Source organism: Schistocerca piceifrons, chromosome 9 (assembly GCF_021461385.2).
Source record: "Schistocerca piceifrons isolate TAMUIC-IGC-003096 chromosome 9, iqSchPice1.1, whole genome shotgun sequence".
Taxonomy (NCBI): Eukaryota; Metazoa; Arthropoda; class Insecta; order Orthoptera; family Acrididae; genus Schistocerca; species Schistocerca piceifrons.
In genome coordinates this window covers 154959658-154979873 of record NC_060146.1, presented here as the reverse complement: position 1 = coordinate 154979873, position 20216 = coordinate 154959658, and the positions used below count along the sequence as shown (strand labels likewise).

General features: G+C 39.0%; 1 protein-coding gene across 7 annotated transcripts in view; it reads left to right on the top strand.

Annotated features, from left to right (window-relative positions):
- LOC124716994 (speckle-type POZ protein-like) overlaps window positions 1-20216 on the top strand; it is a 55755-nt gene that overhangs the window by 22226 nt on the left and 13313 nt on the right. For 3 of the 7 annotated variants that reach the window (XR_007005690.1, XR_007005689.1, XR_007005691.1), the window contains exons 2-5: window positions 2902-2990; window positions 13041-14079; window positions 19052-19146; window positions 19351-19561. Coding sequence is in view for 2 of the 7 variants with exons in the window: in XM_047243619.1 (XP_047099575.1) it covers window positions 2951-2990; window positions 13041-14068 (1068 nt within the window). In the remaining 5 variants the exon portion in view is untranslated. The remainder of the gene's footprint in view (window positions 1-2901; window positions 2991-13040; window positions 14080-19051; window positions 19147-19350; window positions 19562-20216) is intronic. The other 4 variants (XR_007005693.1, XR_007005692.1, XM_047243619.1 and 1 more) reach the window with 2 other exon arrangements.

Sequence of the window (20216 nt, the reverse complement as noted above, 5' to 3'; positions counted from 1 at the left end):
CCTTAGTGTCAGTACCCTGGATATCGAGAACCAGTCACGAGAGTTGTAGGTTGTAGTTCAGAATTTCCTCAGGAGAGAATACAATGGTTTTATGACACCCTTCCCAAACATATGAATGCATTCATTCAGGCCAGAGGGGTCCAATGTCATATTGATATGAGGGCTCATACTGTCAAGATCTTTGTAAAGTTGACTCAGTTTTCTAATCACTGAAATAACGTCGTTTACTGTCTCAGCCTGTGAAGTTTCATTTCCTCCTTCCCATCTGGCTGTTTCACTTTATTCGTCAAGCAGTTTATTTCCATGCTCCTTGACCTGTTCAGTTGTGCCTTTAAGTCCCAGTTCTTGTCTGAGTTTTGTATTCCTTACCATGTCAGATAGTCTGCAGTCAGCTGTTCTTCATAAGGGTCTCATTTCCATAGCCTGCGTTTTTTGTTCATTTCCAGCTGTTAGAAGTCTCATTGAATAAGTATAGTTGGCATTGCCATTGTTTTGTTAAACTGTGTTAGGGATTTCCTCCTCATATTTTTAATCAGTGTTCAGTATACGGTCCCATTAATATTATTGAATCTTCCAATGTTTTTCAGCATGTCTTTTTCAGTTGTGAAAGAGATGGTATTTCCTGATATGTTGGATTCATTCACTCCTTATTTTTTAGTTAATGATTAATGTTTAGCTTGGAACTTAATCTTGATGTTTAAAAGCCATGACTCATTTTTTGGCTCAATGTTAAATTATAGCTCTTGGCAGTTATATCTGATTTATAAATGGATTTTTGACGGGAGTCCTCATAGCCAGTTGTAAATTTGTGGAAGCGAAACACTATTTTTTTTATCCATTTTTTCAACCTTTGGTCAACTTAGATATTGAAAAGCATTAGAGGCAAACTGTATCATTGTCACAAGTGTAAATGTATCACTTAAACATTTTATTTCCTGGCAATGCCAATTTTGAAGCCTTCGTACGTTTGTTGGATTACTCATAGCAAGTGCCATGGTATGCCCCCTTGTCTAGTATTTCCGTTAGCTTTCTCCTGTCTGCATTGTCAAAGTTTTTCATGTAGTCAATAAGCTGATGTCAATGAAATTCTACTTGCTTCTCAATTATTTGTCTTACCTTTCGTTGTATACTGTGCAACAATAGTATGAATAGGAAAGTTGCTACTCACCATATAGCGGAGATGCTGAGTCGCGGATAGGCACAACAAAAAGACTGTCACGAATAAATAAAGCTTTTGGTCATTAAGACCTTTGTCAACAATACACACACATTCTCTCTCTCTCTCTCTCTCTCTCTCTCTCTCTCTCTCTTTGTGATCAAAAGTATCCCGACACATGGCCGAAAATCACTTACAAGTTCGTGGCGCCCTCCATCGGTAATGCTGGAATTCAATATGGTGTTGGCCCACCCTTAGCCTTGATGACAGCTTCCACTCTCCCAGGCAGATGTTCAGTCAGATGCTGGAAGGTTTCTTGGGGAATGGCAGCCCATTCTTCATGGAATGCTGCACTGAGGAGAGGTATCGATGTCAGTCGATGAGGCCTGGTATGAAGTCGGCGTTCCAAAACATCCCAAAGGTGTTCTATAGGATTCAGGTCAGGACTCTGTGCAGGCCAGTCCATTACAGAGATATTATTAGCGTGTAACCAGTCTGCCACAGGCTGTGCTTTATGAACAGGTGCTCAATCGTGTTGAAAGATGCAGTCGCTATCCCCGAATTGTTCTTCAACAGTGGGAAGCAAGAAGGTGCTTAAAACATCAATGTAGGCCTGTTCTGTGATAATGCCACGCAAAACAACAAGGTGTGCAAGCCCCCTCCGTGAAAAACACGACCACACCACAATACCACCGTCTCCGAATTTTACTGTTGGTTCTACACACACTGGCAGATGACACTCACCGGGCATTCGCCACACTCGCACCCTGTCATCAGATCACCACATTGTGTACTGTGATGCATCACTCCACACAATGTTTTTCCACTGTTCAATCATCCAATGTTTAAGCTCCTTTACATCAAGCGAGGTGCCGTTTTGCATTTACCGGGATGATCTGTGATGTATGAGCAGCCACTCGACCATGAAATCCAAGTTTTCTCACCTCCCGCCTAACTGTCATTGTACTTGCAGTGGATCCTGATGCAGTTTGAAATTTCTGTGTGATGGTCTGGGTAGATGTCTGCCTATTACACATTACAACCCTCTTCAACTGTCGGTGGTCTCTGTCAGTCAACAGACAAGGTCAGTGTGTACACTTTTGTGCCATACATGTCCCTTCATGTTTCCACTTCACTATCACATTGGGAACAGTGGACCTAGGAATGTTTAGGAGTGTGGAAATCTCGCATACAGACATATGACACAGGTGACACCTAATCACCTGTCCACGTTCAAAGCCCATGAGTTCTGCAGAGTGCCCCATTCTGCTCTCTCATGATGTCTAATGACTACTGAGGTTGCTTGTATGGAGTACCTGGCAGTAAGTGGCAGCACAATGCACCTAATACAAAAAACATATGTTTCTGGGGGTGTCCGGATACATTTGATCACATAGTTTTGGTAAAACTTGCCATAAGGCAACACTGGTTGCTAGCATCTGCATGAATTTCAAATCTTGGATTTTTATTTTCTGTTATTGTGTGTGTACTGTACTTAATGAGTCAACAGTTATATTTGATGATGCTTTCTAGTTCGTATATGCGTTAGTGACATCAACAGTCTTGCCTTTGTTTAATTTCTATAACTGACCAACATTAAATATTTTGAACCTTGTATTTAGTCTGTATCCGAATATGGTCTGTCTTTGATATCAGTTTATAAATTTGTGGGAAAATTTAGACAACATCTCTTTGTGTAAAGTAAATATCTTGTAAGTAAGGAAACCATGACTTTTTTCTTTCAGGAAATAGGGTCTTTTGTGCAATAAAAGTACTGGGCCTTGTCCAGAAACCATGAGCTTCAATTCAAACAACTATAATTCTTGTTCTACAGGTAATACTACACTTTTCTTGTTCTTTATGTTATGAGCAAGAAATCTTTTGAGAACTAACATTTACTATTATTTATATTGGAACTATGGTTGATATGAATTTTATGTACAGAAAACTGCTTTTGTGTTTCAATGTGCTTTCCAGTGAACTTCCATTATTTGATTTATGTGAAGTTATTATTGGTATTTGAAGAGGTGAGGAGACATTCTTTTTACACACTCACACACACACACACACACACACACACACACACACACACACACACACACACACACACTGAATTTCATACTTGTTAGCTTGCAGTTTTTAAAATTTCGACTTTCTTTCTTCTTCTTTTACAATCTTGGAAAGTGAGACATGTTTGTAATATTTTACTTCTTCACTCTTGTGTACTGCAGGGAACTGGTTGCTTGTATCAATGTTTCTCTGACTTTTCTTGGCTTGTTCATTCATTAATCCATGTTGTATTGCTCATTCTTTTTCATTGTGCTATCTTTTAGTTGTGGGTATATAAGTATGCTTACATGTCCAAATTGTGACCACCCAAGGGTATTTTGTACTTGCTATACTGGAAAAAATCTTTGTTTAACGTGCAAAGAAATAACTAAGATAGGTGTAAAGATTGTGTACTTCATAGAACAAGTAGGTAGTTATCTGCATAACTGAATAGAGTTTAAATGGAAAAAGGGTGACTGGTGTGAGGGGGGAATGGAAAGTAAAGGAACATATGTATTCCTATGTCTGCAGCTGGATTATGATCTGGAGAAGTTCTCTTCTGTAAGATTGATTTGAGTGCTAATAATAGTATGTTCTTGTAGTATATTTAGGGTACTATCTTATAATTATTAAATGGTTTGTATATGAGATGATTTGCCCTTCAGTAATCACAAATATTTGACTCGAAAATAACAAATCGCCCTTCTAAGAATTGTTACCTGCCTATTCAGTGGTATTTATAAGTAAGCATTCAGTTATTGAAGAGTCTTTAACATGATGGTGTGTAAGTGGAGTCAATAACATGTTCAGTGCCACAAATGTGTTTAAAAAAATCTCCCTGTGACATATTTTGATTACATGAACATAAATTTTGGTATAAATTGAAATTTCATCTATCCAATTGAGAGAACAGCATAAAAATAATTTGATGCAATATTCAGCTTTAACTTGTTTACTCTTTGTATTTTGCCATCGATGACAACCAGTATTTCCATTTCTGTCTGTCTGTGTCTCATCTGTGTCAACTGTCTTCAGATCCAGCCTTTTAGTAGCTACTGCTGACACTGCTTTCTTCCTCACCTGACCACATCTAATTACAACATAAACCTGATGTTAATTCTGAGAGCGAAACAGTATCATTTGTCGACATTGGGTATGACACGAATCATCGCGCAAGCAGTCTCCATCAGCATCCTAACATGAAGACCTTTATGTTTTTGTAATCTTATTAACCATAAATACAAAAAAAATTACTGAAAATTGATCTACGATTTATTTATTCATTTTTCTCCACAGTAGCGCTTTGCAGTAAGGCAAATTCAGTGATAGAACTGATTTTGTAGTTTTGGCAGGAGGTTTGAGCCAAAGTACGCATGATGTTTGAAACTTTTCTATTACTGCTGTGATTGACACACCTCATGGGAGATTGTACAATTCTAAGTGATAAATTAATGCATCACAGTTTAAGATACTTTATCAAATGTGTATTGCTCATAAAGGAATTTGAAAACAGTGTAGTGGAATCAGTCAAGTTCAATGAGATTCAATTGATTCATAATATATTGGTCTTAAAAACATTACATTGTTTAACCATCTTTATTTCATGAATTCCTTTAGATATGGTATTGTTCTGGAAAGAAGAAGATGATATCATATTCCAATGAAGAATGTTACTAAAATGGAAGAAAATCACAATGACTGATGAGTAAAGGCCTTTTAAGTAGACTGTGGACCATTTGTTTCATTTACATTGATATTATATATGTGGTCTCTCTTCTTTCTGACATATCCAAAAGAGAAGACAGCATTTTGATCCTGCAGCCATTATTAATCAAGGCACAAAGGAATTATGATATATAGCTGCTGGTGGGTGTTGATTAAATCAATGGGGAAAGTTGAAAATTTGTGTTGGACTGGGATTCAAACCCAGGTTTCATGCGTACTAGGCAGGCGCCCTGACTAATAAGCCATCCAGACACATTGGTCATTGCAACTGCAAGGACTGCCCAAGCACACCTACTGTCAGACCCAAATATTCAACTTATCCGCACACTACTGACATAGTGCCCCTGCCCATTATCCTCATTACTCACAGGGCTGCAGGACCAAAATGGTGTCTGCCCTTTTGGATATTTCCAAAAGAACAGGCACCTCATATACCATTAAGGCGAGACTGGCCAATGATCTCTTCAGTGCAGATGCACAACACACTCGAACTCTTCAGCAAAAGGTCGAGAATAATGAGGATAACGGGCAGGGGCACTATATTAGTAGTGTGCGAATAAGATGTGAGTTTGGTTCTGACAGGAAATGCGCAAGGGTAGTCTGTGCAGCTGCAATGACCACTTTGTCTGGATGGTTTAGTGGTCAGAGCATCTGCCTAGCAAGCAGGAGACCCGGGCTCGAATTCCAGTCCAACACAAATTTTCAACTTTCCCCATTGATTTTAATCAATGCTTGCTTGCAGCTACAAATGGTAATTCAAATGGTTCAAATGGCTCTGAACACTATGGGACTTAACTTCTGAGGCCATCAGTCCCCTAGAACTACTTAAACCTAACTAACCTAACAACATCACACACATCCATGCCCGAGGCAGGATTCGAACTTGCGACCATAGCGGTCTCGCGGTTCCAGACTGTAGCGCCTAGAACCACTCGGCCACCCCGGCCGGCCAAGTCATAATTCCCTTGTGTCTACATTGATATTATTTAAAGGCTTTGTGAAACTAAATATATTTTAGAGAAAATTTATTCGAAGTATATTACAAATAGCATATTAGTAACTCCTTGCATCTTATCTGCAATATGAATTTTCTTGAAAATTATAATATTCCACAGTGAATTATTTTGCATGATTTGCAAATTATTGCACATGCTTTGGCATTCCAAATTATTGGTAAATATTTTAAATAATAAATGCTCACAAGCAAGGGTTTCCTATTCTTATTTCTTTCGGTACAGCCTGACTGGCTGTCTTCAAGCTTTATTACATCTTTTATTATTTCCTTTTCTTTGGGTTCTGCTAACTGCTGTGTATACTCACAGGAAGTTTTCTTTCTAAAATAAACCAAATATTTCACAGATTAATACATTTTTTTATTAAATCTGGCAAAACATGTAGCTCACGGACTCAGGATAGTGATTTTATAAACAAAATGTAGCTAAGAGTGTGACTCTAACTGGATTCCTTGCACACAGACTCCAGATTAGCATTGCTGGCACCTATGTAGCTTATGGTACTAAACAATAGAATTGTATTATCGTCAGGTTAGCATGTTTCTAGCATTTGTAAACTTAGAGAAAGCTTTTGACAGTGTTGACTGGAATACTCTCTTTCAAATTCTGAAGGTGGCAGTGGTAAAATACAGGGAGCGAAAGGCAATTTACAATTTGTACAGAAGCAGATGGCAGTTGTAAGAGTCGAGGGGCATGAAAGGGAAGCAGTGGTTGGGAAGGGAGTGAGACAGGGTTGTAGCCTATCCCCGATGTTATTCAATCTGTATATTGAGCAAGCAGTAAAGGAAACAAAAGAAAAATTTGGAGTAGGAATTAAAATCCATAGAGAAGATATTAAAACTTTGAGATTCGTCGATGACATTGCAGTTCTGTCAGAGACAGCAAAAGACCTGGAAGAGCAGCTGAATGGAATGGACAGTGTCTTGAAAGGAGGATATAAGATGAACATCAACAAAAGCAAAACGAGGATAATGGAATGTAGTCAAATTAAATCGGGTGATGCTGAGGGTATTAGGTTAGGAAATGAGACACTTAAAGTACTAAATGAGTTTTGCTATTTGGGGAGCAAAATAACTGATGATGGTCGAAGTAGAGAGGATATAAAATGTATACTGGCAATGGCAATGAAAGCGTTTCTGAAGAAGAGAAATTTGTTAACATCGAGTATAGATTTAGGTGTCAGGAAGTCTTTTCTGAATGTATTTGTATGGAGTGTAACCATGTATGGAAGTGAAACATGGACAATAAAAAGTTTAGAAAAAAAGAGAATAGAATCTTTCGAAATGTGGTGCTACAGAAGGATGCTGAAGGTTAGATAGGTAGATCACATAACTAATGAGGAGGTATTGAATAGAATTGTGGAGAAGAGAAATTTGTGGCACGACTTGACTAGAATAAGGGATCGGTTGGTAGGACATATTCTGAGGCATCAAGGGATCACCAATTTAGTATTGGAGGGCAGCACGTAGGGTAAAAATCGTAGGGTGAGACCAAGAGATGAATACACTAAACAGATTCAGAAGGATGTAGGTTGCAGCAGGTAGTGGGAGATGAAGCAGCTTGCACAGGATAGAGTAGCATGGAGATTTGCATCAAACCAGTCTCCAGACTGAAGACCACAACAGCATTTTTAACATGCATGTACATGAATTTGCTTCTATACGGACTGATTTTGTACTTGAAGACAGTTACATAATTATTTTCGACAGTTGGCACACATGCAGCTTGCAGATGTGTGTCAAAAATTATGCCATTAGTTTTAAAAAATCGAATTTTGATTCCTGCAACCATAGTTCAGGTGTAGATGTTGACATGGGGACTCCTTCCATGTACAGTTAAAGCCATTGTGATGTTTAGTCTCAAGTATTTTGAAGCAACTACCAATGCTAGTCTGTGCTGTGCAGGAATTCACATCTCTACATGAGAACAACACCCTACATCCACTTGCACCGTCTTACTACAGCCAAGCCTTGGTCTTCCTCTAAAAAATTTTACCCCCTACATTAATCTCATTTGCCAAATAAAACTGCTGAATGCCTCCAGATGAGTCCTGTCTCTTCTTCTAGGCTAATGGTGTCATAAAGCTCTTTTCTCTGCAAATCAGTTTAGTGCCCCTTCATTCTGTCGATATAGGTTTCAGTATTGTTCTGTAGCACCACATTTCAAAGTCTTCTGTTCCTGTATTGTCGGTAATTTCATCCACATTTCACTTCCATACAAGGCTACACTGGAGACAAGTACTTTCAGAAAATATTTTCTAACGCTCACATTTATATTTTCTGAAACTGCCAGTCTGCATTTTGTGTCCTCTTTGCTTCAGTCACTGTCAATTATATTACTAACCAAACGGCTAATCCATGTACTTCTTTTACTGTCTCATTTCTGAGTCTCCTCAACATCACCCAGATTTGACAAATTTCCATTAACTTTCTCTCCTCAATGTGTCACCCATTCAGTTCAACTGGTCTTACAATAAAAGTCTGCCACAGTAGATGTTATCAAAGCTGACGATATTCCTCCAAGAAAAGTAAAATATTGTATGTAATTAACTATTGTAATTTTGTCACAAATTCATAATAATATTTGTTTTTAAACTTAATTTCATCAACAAGACACATTCAAAAAATCCTATAATTACTGTTTAATAATTTCATATTATTTTGAAATTTGTTTTTGTTGAAAGTTTTATATCATATATAACAGTTTATATCATATATGTACTATAATGTAACACAACAATACTATACTTGATTATTTTCATGTGTATAAATGGTAATTTGTTACACTTGCATTGTAAATGCTTAAAACTGCTTCAGTAAATATACCTACCACCTGTCATATCCAGATGTAATCGTCTTTTGATCAGCAGACTGAAGGTATTTTTGTGTACTTTCTGACTGAGCCTGAGTTATGTAGAGAATGGTCCCACTGTAATTCATTCATATTCTACAATAAACATTTTATAAGTGACAAAGTATATACTCACTTTTTGAATTGGTCTCTTGCTATGCTTGCTACAAGAACAGCGTGATTTCGTTTGAAGAACCATAACTAATGTATTTCCCTCAATAAATAAGGTTAAAAATAAAAGCAAAGTATCATGATGACTTTGGTAAGTATTTATAGTGGCGAAATGGGTTGCCAGATGGTCAATATCTTTAATAAGTCAAAACATATTGGAGATAGTTGGCTGCATTGCCTTGTGTGTAAATCCGTATGGGACACAATGGTTTGATAAGTTAACTACTGTGGAAAGCTCATTGCAAATCAGATTTAACTGATGAATGACCAGTGCCGATCAAAAAAAGTTGCTCATTACATATAGTAATACACTCACAGAAATAAGTTTTTGAATCACTGCATGCTCGTTAATATCGCAGAACAGCACATTTTTCAATCAGTAACTGTATGACACTAATATTCATTAAGCTGAACCAAATTTATCAATGTGTTTATAAAATAACCACATGTACTTTGTCAATGTATTAAAATGCGTTGTCATATGTTCTCTTCAGTGAATGACGACGTGAATTTCAGGTAAACTACTGTGATCATTTATGTTTCACATAGACTATCCTTTTCTTATTTTCTTCTCCATCACAATAAATTTACTTCTTTCTGTAATATATGTATCATATCCTGAATATTAAAACTTTTGACATCCATCTAATTATACTTGCAAAAAAGTAAATCCATAATGTTCTTAAGTACAAGGAACATGTCCTGAAGTATTCAAAAGACTCATCTTTTCTAAAATAATATCTGATTCTTATAATAATTTAATGATCCTGTTCCACAGTTGTAATCTTATTTCTCCATTCTCTTATTTGGAAGAAACACATGCTTTAGAATGTCAAACATCTGAAATAATTTGGCATCAATTCATGCATAGACTTAGAGGTAAAATGAATCTGCAGCTGGGCAAGATGACCTAGGATAACTAAATCTGTTCATTAAAACAATACATAAATGAAGAACATTTCAGCCATTCAAAATTACATACTTAGTTGAATGTTAATAGTCAGGTAATTAATATTGTGAAGGCATTTGATTCCCATAAAGGTACAATATTTTAATGAAGACATGATATAAAGAAATCAGTAACTGTACCTATTGTGTTGTGACTTAATTACAAATTATGGTATCATTATTCTCATGAGTTTCATACAGAGAATATTCATTAGCAACATGATTAAGATTGATACTCCAGGAATGTCATCAATAAAAGAAGCTCTCACACCGCCATCCTAATCACACCTTCGGAAGATAAAATTTAAATTCTAGAATGTAGGCACTGTAGCTGCCCTCCATCAATCTGCTGTCGTCGACTTCTCTGATGTATGATATTAATGTTGTTATCTACTGTGTATGCTCGACTTTGTTATATTTGTACCTCAGATAGAGCAGCCACAAACATCTTCACTGTAAAGGCAACTGAATTTCAGATTTTCATAATAATTCATGTTAACTTTCATTTGTTGCTGCGTTACTGAAGACAAGATAGTTAATAACATCTTTGAATGTTATTTATTAATTACTAATACACATATAATTATGGAAATTGCTTTAGTTTTTTATTAAAAACATTCAATAATAATTAAATGATCATGAATGATTGTGCTTTGTATAGAGGGAATAAGAGGGTTGGTTCTACAATCACTCTCAGCAATTACAGCAACTAAAATGGCCATGATTTTTATAGTTTGTCACTCATAGTGATTCATTACTATACTTCGATACAGTCATTCAAACTTCGTATGCTTTTATTTTCACAAAGCTACATGTCTAATTCCGTTCTTGTATTCAATTTAATGTCCCTTCGTATAGTCCACAGATCCTATTATCGGTTATTCGGCATGTAACAGAATTTAATACTGAGCGCTACTTTTTCTCACACACACAATTCCTCCGATATTCTTAGTCCATGACCTTACAGTAAAAGTCTGTCCCATATAAATGAACTATAGTCAATTTTGTTTCAGTTTTACAAAAGTGCCCTGATCCCTTCCATAGCATATCACACAGAAATGCCCGCTATATTGCACGCTGCAGCTATGAAGACTTATTCAGAGCGCAGAAGACAAGACAAGAGTACTAACAATACCCGTGTATGGTTTATATAGTATAGTTTAGAAACACAAGTAGCCGCATTAAACCGTCTTTGATTTCCCTGAAGCACTACTTTGCTGCAGGCATTATTCTGATGAGACATTATATATCAATAATTTTAATTAAAACTTTTTCACTGCTTTTAATTATTTCAAATACTATCAATCGCCTCTCCACTATATGAGAATAAGCCTAATAATATTGTTCTTGATTAAAAGAGTAGTTATAGCACCTGTCAGTAGTAGCCCAAAGTCAGAGCATATTGAAACATGAGTGATAGTAACACTTTGGGACATATGTATTAGTCTTAGAAACTGGCTAGTGGAGAATACAAAATGAGGTCACGAGGACTTGCATCATCTTCAGAAGCAGGATTAATATGTAAGCAAAAGTGGTGTAGAGGCAAAATTAATAGCATGTTGGCAAGAGTTAATAACTATGAATATTACTATTACCTCTCATCTCAAAGAGAACAGAATATGTAGAAACGTGTGGATACCACCTCACAGATGTTGATGTTGGCAACAGAATTGCAAGTTTCCATCAGACACCAATAGCGGTTGTGCGGGATCCGACAGACTCAGTGCAGCACACCCACTGAGCACCTCCAGTGGCCGTGCACTACGAGCGCCCTCTACCACCGTGATGTAAGATGGCCGGCAGCAACCACGTATCCAATCCCACTCGGAGCCTCTTCGCTGCATGGCACTATGCAGGTGCTGCCTAGCGGTGTCTCGGAAACTGTCATCCGTGCATTAATTCAAAGAGCCTCAGTGTTATTGCTGTTGTATGAGCTGGACTCTGTTTCTTGCTGAATTATTTGTAATGTTTCTTCATACACTTGGAGAAATATAAGTTAAGTAAATCTCCTGTTTGATGTGTTAATTTGTTCACTAATCATTTCTGCTCATCTCCAGCTTTCTGCACCACTCTGTAGCCCCCCTATGCTTACTACTGTATAGAAAATACATAGACATGATGCATTATAGAAGCGTGTAAAATGTCCATGCTACATAGCTGGGAGACCTGTGCTCATTGAGTACGTAACACTGCACATGTGTATATGTGAAGTAGACAAAGTTTGTGTCTGTACAAACATTTACATTTACTCCTAGCATATTGTGTCTTTAACCAGAATTTATTAAAATTCTCTCTCAAGAATTTGTTAAAATTCTCTCTCAAGATTCAGCATTATTTAAATTTTTAGTGAAACACTGTCAAAGAATTTCAACAAATTTAATTTTGATACTGTCAGTTTTGTTGGAACAAAAATATTCTTTTAATGTTAAATGAAATCGGTAAAATGATGATGCTATGTGACCTATCTAACCACAACCCCGTCTCACTCATACCGTTACCCTGTTTCTCTCCCCCCCCCCCCCCCCCCTCCCCAAAGCTGCACTACTGTTTCTCCACTTTTCCATTTATCTGATCACTATACATTAATGTTAACACTAAAACTATGTTAAGCACATAATTTTATCTTAACATTTGCAATACCTATATTTAGAATCTTCAGTTTTTGTTTGTTGAAGTCTGAGTATTTCTCTGGACAAAAAACAAATGCAGTAACAAAATATAACTGTTTAAATGTATGAAATTAACAAGAATAACCAGCAAAACCCTCATCATGTGAGGAAACTGAAAAATTCACTGATCTGCTCATAGGATGCAGTAAATGCAATCTTGATTCACATCACTTTCAGAGTAAAAGTAGATTTTTCTGTTTATAAAATAGATGCATGCTATCACTCATTGTATTGTCCCTCATTATTTGGTGTAACGGTGTAGCTGGTCTTTTTTTTTTTCCTCTCCACTTTGCAAGAACAATTTCTACTCTCAGGGATGTTTGTGGTAGTAGTGTTAGGTGAATAACCCAACATCTATGCTTTATGTGGATGATACTGTGCTCAAGGCTTAATTTAATATATATGTTCGACAGCAAAAATGGTATATTGTTAAACATTATGGGATGTTGTTTGTTTCAGATAAAGGGACTGTGACAACTGCTATTGCAGAAGTAGCAGAAGATATAAAAAGTCCTTTGAACTATTCAAGTGGGACAAAATTTAAGAATTGCTCAACTGCCAACACCTGGACTGTAAGGGGACTGAAGAGCTTCACTGCAGCAACAACCTGCATCGAGTCCCTTCCGTTCAAGCACCAGAACTCCAGTACTTGGTGCATGGTGCTTACAAGGGACTCAGATGGACTTTATCTGTCATTTTTGCTGAAAGATAGTCCAACTGAAATGCTTCTGCGAGCAAATGTAAGAGCAGACGAGATACTTCGTACTGGAGAAAAGAGAGAAGTGTTCCCGAGCACGTGGTATAATTTGGATGAAGGAGAGAAAACTGAAATGCTGCCTGTTAGGAAAACTGAAACTGCAGGAGAGGGCGATGACGAAGATGAGATAACCTTGCAGTGTGAAGTCTGCATACAGTGCATTGTACAGGATGAGCTACCTGTGGTAAACACGACAGAAGTACAAGCTGATGTAGTAAGGGGTCTGTATGAGATGTTGCTCAAAGAAGTCCACACAGACTTTGAGCTTCATGCAGGAGACACTGTTCTCAAGGCACACAGAGCACTACTGTCTGTACGGAGCCCTTACTTCGCTGACATGCTGCAGCCTGACACAAAGGAAGCACAGGAAGGCTTCGCACAGGTCTCAGATGTGAAGCCGGAGGTATTGAAACAGGTTCTATTGTATATGTACACGGGTGTCGCTCCGGCTCTCAAAGACATGTCGTGGGACCTACTGAAAGCAGCTGACAAATACCAACTCCGGCAGTTGAAGCGCCAGTGCGAAGCACACATTGCCAGCTGTCTGAATGTGGAAAATGCTGCAGAAACTGCAGCCAATGCCTCTGTTTTCTCGTGCGACATGCTGTGGGATCGAGCCGTCCTTTTCATCAAGCGCAACCTCAGTGAGGTGATGTGCACGCCTGGATGGACTGAAGCAGGAGCTACACATCCGGAAGCCATACAGCGTATTAACGAGCTGATGGAATGAGCCAATGAGAGGTAACTAACCGTACCTGTTCTCAGAACCTTTGTCCAGCTGTACTGTCTTTTTCTTTGTCTTCATCTTTCTCCCTGCCTTTTCTCATTGCTCTGCAGGGTCAGCAGTGTTACACAGGATGTCCAGGTGACACCACTAGTCCCCTCAGGACAGAATCTTTGTGCCCCTTCTGTCTGTGTCAATAGTAAATCTAAAAGTGTGAGAATGTTTTCTAACAATTTGCATACCATTTCATTGAGGCTCAGCCCAGTATTTACCTAGTTCGATGTGAGTAACTATTTAAGATAAACAAATCCAGGCTGGCCAGCTCATCAGCCCTCATCTTTAATCTGCGAGGATGGGATCTAGAACAGCCTCACCTCCCTGAATACCAGAAGCAGGTATGTGGTTGTCTGGGTAGGTTTTTGACAACTGTATTACAATGGGTGATTAAAAAGTTTCCATTCGAAGGCTTCACAGTCCAGAATCTTTATACCATTCAGGCAGAATCACCTTGAGTATTGAGGCAATCATCCCACCAGATTCAAGGTACTAGTCTGGTTAAACACCGTGTCCGCTGCACGCGGATGCCTGCAACTACCTACTGCACACCCTTGTGCAACAGGAATTGTCAACCCTCTGAAGCCTTTTTTAAGGGACTGAAGGCATGATAACCACATGGGGAGAGATCAGGACTATAGGGCAAGTGCTCCAGTATCTCTCACTTGAGTTGGTCCGTAACGAATGAGGCTGGCTTCCCAGATTGACCAGTATCTTGTGTCAAACCTCACAACTCCAATCACTGATTTGCAACAGATATGCTGCTTCATATACATTCTTCATTCTCCAGTGGATGTCTGCCTTTGTTTGTCCTTCAGCAACCAGGTAAAAAGTGACAGCACGTTGGTCCTGTTTGGACACAGTTGACAGTAACATAACTGTAGTTCATCCATATTTCTGCACTTGCTGTATGCACGTCATAAGGATACGAATTCCACACTAATCTCTTGTCTGTATGTCAGTCCTTATATACCCACATCAGAGTTGTTCCATGTTCGAGACACGCAGTAGCAATGCTCTCAGACAGAAACTTCTCGATTGTCCCTTGTAGCATGTGGCATCAGATCTTTCTCTACCCTCCTGTCACCGTCTTCCGTCCAAAGTCAGCTTTTGATGGTACTTTGTCCTATGCAAGTAGTGCCTTCATCTCTTCTTAATTACTGCAGCCTTCATCCACTTGATGAACCTGTTTAATGAAGGCATGCCGCAGTCTCCCTCTACAATTTTTACCCCACCCACATTGTACCCTGCCCACCATTCCTCGTCGCATCAGAATGTCCCATTGACATATCCCTTATTTTAGTCAAGTTGTGCCATAAATTCCGTTTCTCAGTGATTTGATTCGACACCTTGCAACATAATTTTCTTCCGTACTATTGACAGAATTGTCCTTCCACTGCTAATCTTTATTTCAGCATAGAAATGGCCTCTCAACACATGTATAACATTAATCCAGATATCCAACATTGCCATATAAAATTTACGTAGCATAAGACAGTTTATGCTCTAAAAATATATTGCTACAAGTCATTAAAAGAGTTTATTGGTGGTTATTAAAAAATTCATCATCTAGCTACAAGACCATGTGCAGTTTACCCTTCAATTTTTTGATACAAATTTCATTCTCAGCTTGTAAGAGCATAGCACACTGTTAGAGAACTTGGTCCTATACAGATAAACATCCCAACAGGCTGGGAGTGTGGCAAAGCGAGTCCCAGTTGGGAATATGTGAAAGGAAATTTACGGTCCTGGCATCCTGTTGCATCCTGATTGAATGTTTCGCAAGGGATTGAGCAACAGGGGATCATACTAAATGGAATTCAGCTGGTCAATTGAAGTGAGATGGACAGTTAATTATCTGACTTAAATCACTCAGGTGGATTTATGGGCTTGCAGGATGATTAGGACAATAAGCAACTAAGAAGGGAGAATTAATTTCTAACTTTTATTCTGAATCTCAAATACTCAGAAATTATTTCCTTAGCCGAGGTGCCTCTACAGTAGCCCTAACACAGACACTGACTATTTATCAGTTGTTCTGTCTTCTAGAATGGACCCTCATATACACTACTGGCCATTAAAATTGCAACACCAAGAAGAAATGCAGATGATAAACGGGCATTCATTGGACAAATATATTATACTAGAACTGACATGTGATTACATTTTCATGCAATTTGGGTGCATAGATCCTGAGAAATCGGTACCCAGAACAACCACCTCTGGCCGTAATAACAGCCTTGATACGCCTGGGCATTGAGTCAAACAGAGTTTGGATGTTGTGTACAGGTACAGCTGCCCACGCAGCTTCAACACGATACCACAGTTCATCAAGAGTAGTGACTGGCGTATTGCGACGAGCCAGTTGCTCGGCAACCATTGACCAGACGTTTTCAATTGGTGAGAGATCTGGAGAAGGTGCTGGCCAGGGCAGCAGTCGAACATTTTCTGTATCCAGAAAGGCCCGTACAGAACCTGCAACATGCGGTCATGCATTATCCTGCTGAAATGTAGGGTTTCGCAGGGATCGAATGAAGGGTAGAGCCACAGGTTGTAACACATCTGAAATGTAACGTCCACTGTTGAAAGTGCCGTCAATGCGAACAAGAGGTGACCGAGATGTGTAACCAATGGCACCCCATACCATCACGCCGGGTGATACGCCAGTATGGCGATGATGAATACACACTTCCAATGTCCATTCACCACGATGTCGCCAAACACGGATGCGACCATCACGATGCTGTAAACAGAACCTGGATTCATCCAAAAAATGACGTTTTGCCTTTCGTGCACCCAGATTCATCGTTGAGTGCACCATTGCTGGCGCTCCTGTCTGCGATGCAACGTCAAGGCTAACCTCAGCCATGGTCTCCGAGCTGATTGTCCATGCTGCTGCAAACATCGTCAAACTGTTCGTGCAGATGGTTGTTGTCTTGCAAATGTCCCCATCTGTTGACTCAGGGATCAAGACGTGGCTGTACAATCCGTTACAGCCATGCACAAAACATGCCTGTCATCTCGACTACTAGTGATACTAGGCCGTTGGGATCCAGCAAGGCTTTATGTATTACCCTCCTGAACCCGCCGATTCCATATTCTGCTAACAGTCACTGGATCTTGACCAATGCGAGCAGCAATGTCGTGATACGATAAACTGTAATCACGATAGGCTACAATCCGACCTTTATCAAAGTTGGAAACTTGATGGTACACATTTCTACTCCTTACACGAGGCATCCCAACAACATTTCACCAGGCAACACCGGTCAACTGCTGTTTGTGTATGAGAAATAGGTTGGAAACATTCCTCATGTCAGTACATTGTAGGTGTCACCACTGGCACCAACCTTGTGTGAATGCTCTGAAAAGCTAATCATTTGCATATCACAGCATCCTTCCTGTCAGCTAAATTTCGCAATTTCGCGTCTGTAGCATGTCATCTTTGTGTTGTAGCAATTTTAATGGTCAGTAGTGTAAAATGTAACACCATCAGAGCACTGCAGATAAACAACTTCTTTCCATCAGCTTCAGCCTATAATTTTGATTGTGTCCATCTGTGATTGCTTCTAACGTCTAACCTGTACTGCTTTCTGCCTGACCCCACACTTCTTGCTCACCGCATGCTCCATCTTAGAATTTTGTCCAGCTTTTCATCTGATCCCCCTTGTCTCTGACATGAGGTAATATTGAAAGGCATCTCACCACCATACTGGTTATACTGGTGTGTTGTTCTTTAGATTTCTCCGAGTCTTTGTGGAGAGGACAGGAAGCCTTCCCCTGTATGTCCACAGCATCCTGGTCCTTTCACTGACTTTTCATGACATGGCATGTACTGCAGCACAAACCCTCCCTCTCTCTCTCTCTCTCTCTCTCTCTCTCTCTCTCTCTATCTCTCTATCTGTCTCTCTGCCCCCCTCCCTCCCTCCCCCTCCCCTCCCCTCCCCCTTGCTCTCAATTTTCCTTTTCCTCCCTCTCCTCCTGCTATCTCCTTTTTCTTAGCCTTTTTGTTTAACAGTCCTCTCCCTTTTACATTACTTATTTGTTATTATTTAAGATTTCTTTTCATTAGTTGATCTGATGGAATTTTCTATTTTCCAGGAGACATAAAGTGTCTCAACTTTATCTTTGATAATGAAAGAAGCTGATGAAATGGCTTAAAATTTGTGCCACAGCCGTGACTTGAACCCATGTCTCCTGCTAACTAGGCAAATGTGCTAACCATTACACCTCTGTAATGGTATAGGTAACACACCTGTACAGGCTGTCCTCTTCCAGTACCCTCCCTAACACAACTGCTCGAAAGTAACATGCTCCTAAAATACTGTGAACATCTCAAGTTTATTTTATGAGCGTAACGTGGTGTCATCGACGACATATGTGACATAATTTACTACTAAAAAATCATCTTTAAATTACTTGAAAATGGCCTGAGGCTGAAATTGTACAATCATACATGAAATAAAGAGAATGGCAGCTGAAGGCATCAAGAAATCTTCCAAAAAATTACACCACCCTTGCAGTATGGGTTGCAGAGCTTGAATTGACGCTTGTGTTAGAGAGGGCAGTAGACTAGGGTAGTCTTGTACAGCTGTGTTACCTGTACTGTTACAGTGGTTTATGGCTACCACATCTGCCTAGTAAGCAAGAGACCCAGGTCCAAGTCCTGGCCTCAGCATGAATTTTAGTTCATTTCTTCAGCATCTATCATTAGCTGTTCATTAGCTCTATCTCCTTATTTATTTCACTATTGTCTGAGCTTCATGTACCTCATTTCTCTACTGCCTAGGGACCTTGTTCCTGTAAGTGTGTCACCTAGGTTATTTCGCAGAGCTTCCCTAGTCACACTCTGTCCTAACCGTCTGGCCCCTGTGGCTGCTACTGCTCCATTCACTTTCTGTCTGTAGTTTTTGTTAACTTCAGTATTGTTTCTAGAATTTGGCTTTTCACTGTGGACATGACACTTCACCTGATGACCAAGGGAAGCCTCCCAGAAACGTTGCTCGGACTGGGCAATATAGAAGGACCAAGTGAGTATATGAGTGTCTTGTTTCACCAAATAGAAGAAAGAAATCTTTAAAATGTATTTTAGTTCAAAACATTAATGCATTACACTATTAACGTTAATGCATTACACTATGAATCTGCGCTTGGAACTATTTTGGTTCACTTCTGCTATCAATATTTTTTGGTGATCAGAAATGTACACAAGGAAACTGCAATCTGTCTTATAGTGAAACCTGCTCTTTGAGGGAGACTGCATTGGACGATGGACAACTGAAGGCACCAATAGATGTCTCTGCAGTGAAGGTGTCGTGAGTCTACACAACAGTAGCCATTCTAGCAGAGGGATTAAATCAGCAGTTCTTTATACCTTCAAGTGGCACTCATTGCAATTTTGGAACCGATTACTGCATTTTGTTACATCATAACTGTGCTCCTACTGTAAGTTCTCCCTTATAAATTCTAATTAAAACTACCATATTCCTAAGGCTCATGCTATCAGACCTTTTGAGTATGACGCATTATAACAGACCGCGTTGAACTAAGAAATTAAACTGCAGAAGAGTGTTGCAAATCTTTTTGTTGTTGTTCTCTCTGAAGTTTGAAGTGAGTTTTTCTATGGGTTTTGTTCGTGTATAGGATGGCTGTGATTTGAATCCATGGTAGTGTGTTTGGTCGTGGAAGAAATTTAATTTCACTGTTGTGTTGTTTGTCAATATATTGAGTATTGTGAAAAAATTTGAATTATGCCCATTATAGGGCATCATGTTGGTAGATGCTTTGTAGTGTTAGTATCTCAATTGCTTCAAATACTTGCATATATTATTCTCTACATTTAAGAGTGGCAATTACTGTTCTTGCTCTTTCCTGCATTTTCGACGCTCTGTTGGTATTGGTTTTTGAGGTTCCACCCCACAAAATTATGCCATAACTTAACGTAAACTGAATTGGTGCGTAGTCTGTCATTTTCATAATATTTGTGTTCTTTAGGTAGCTGAGTTTGTGCGGGACTGTTCACACAGTCTCTGTTGGGTCCAGTGCGAAAATTTCTTCTTGATTATCACTAAACTCGTGCTTAAAATTATTTATGGCTGGT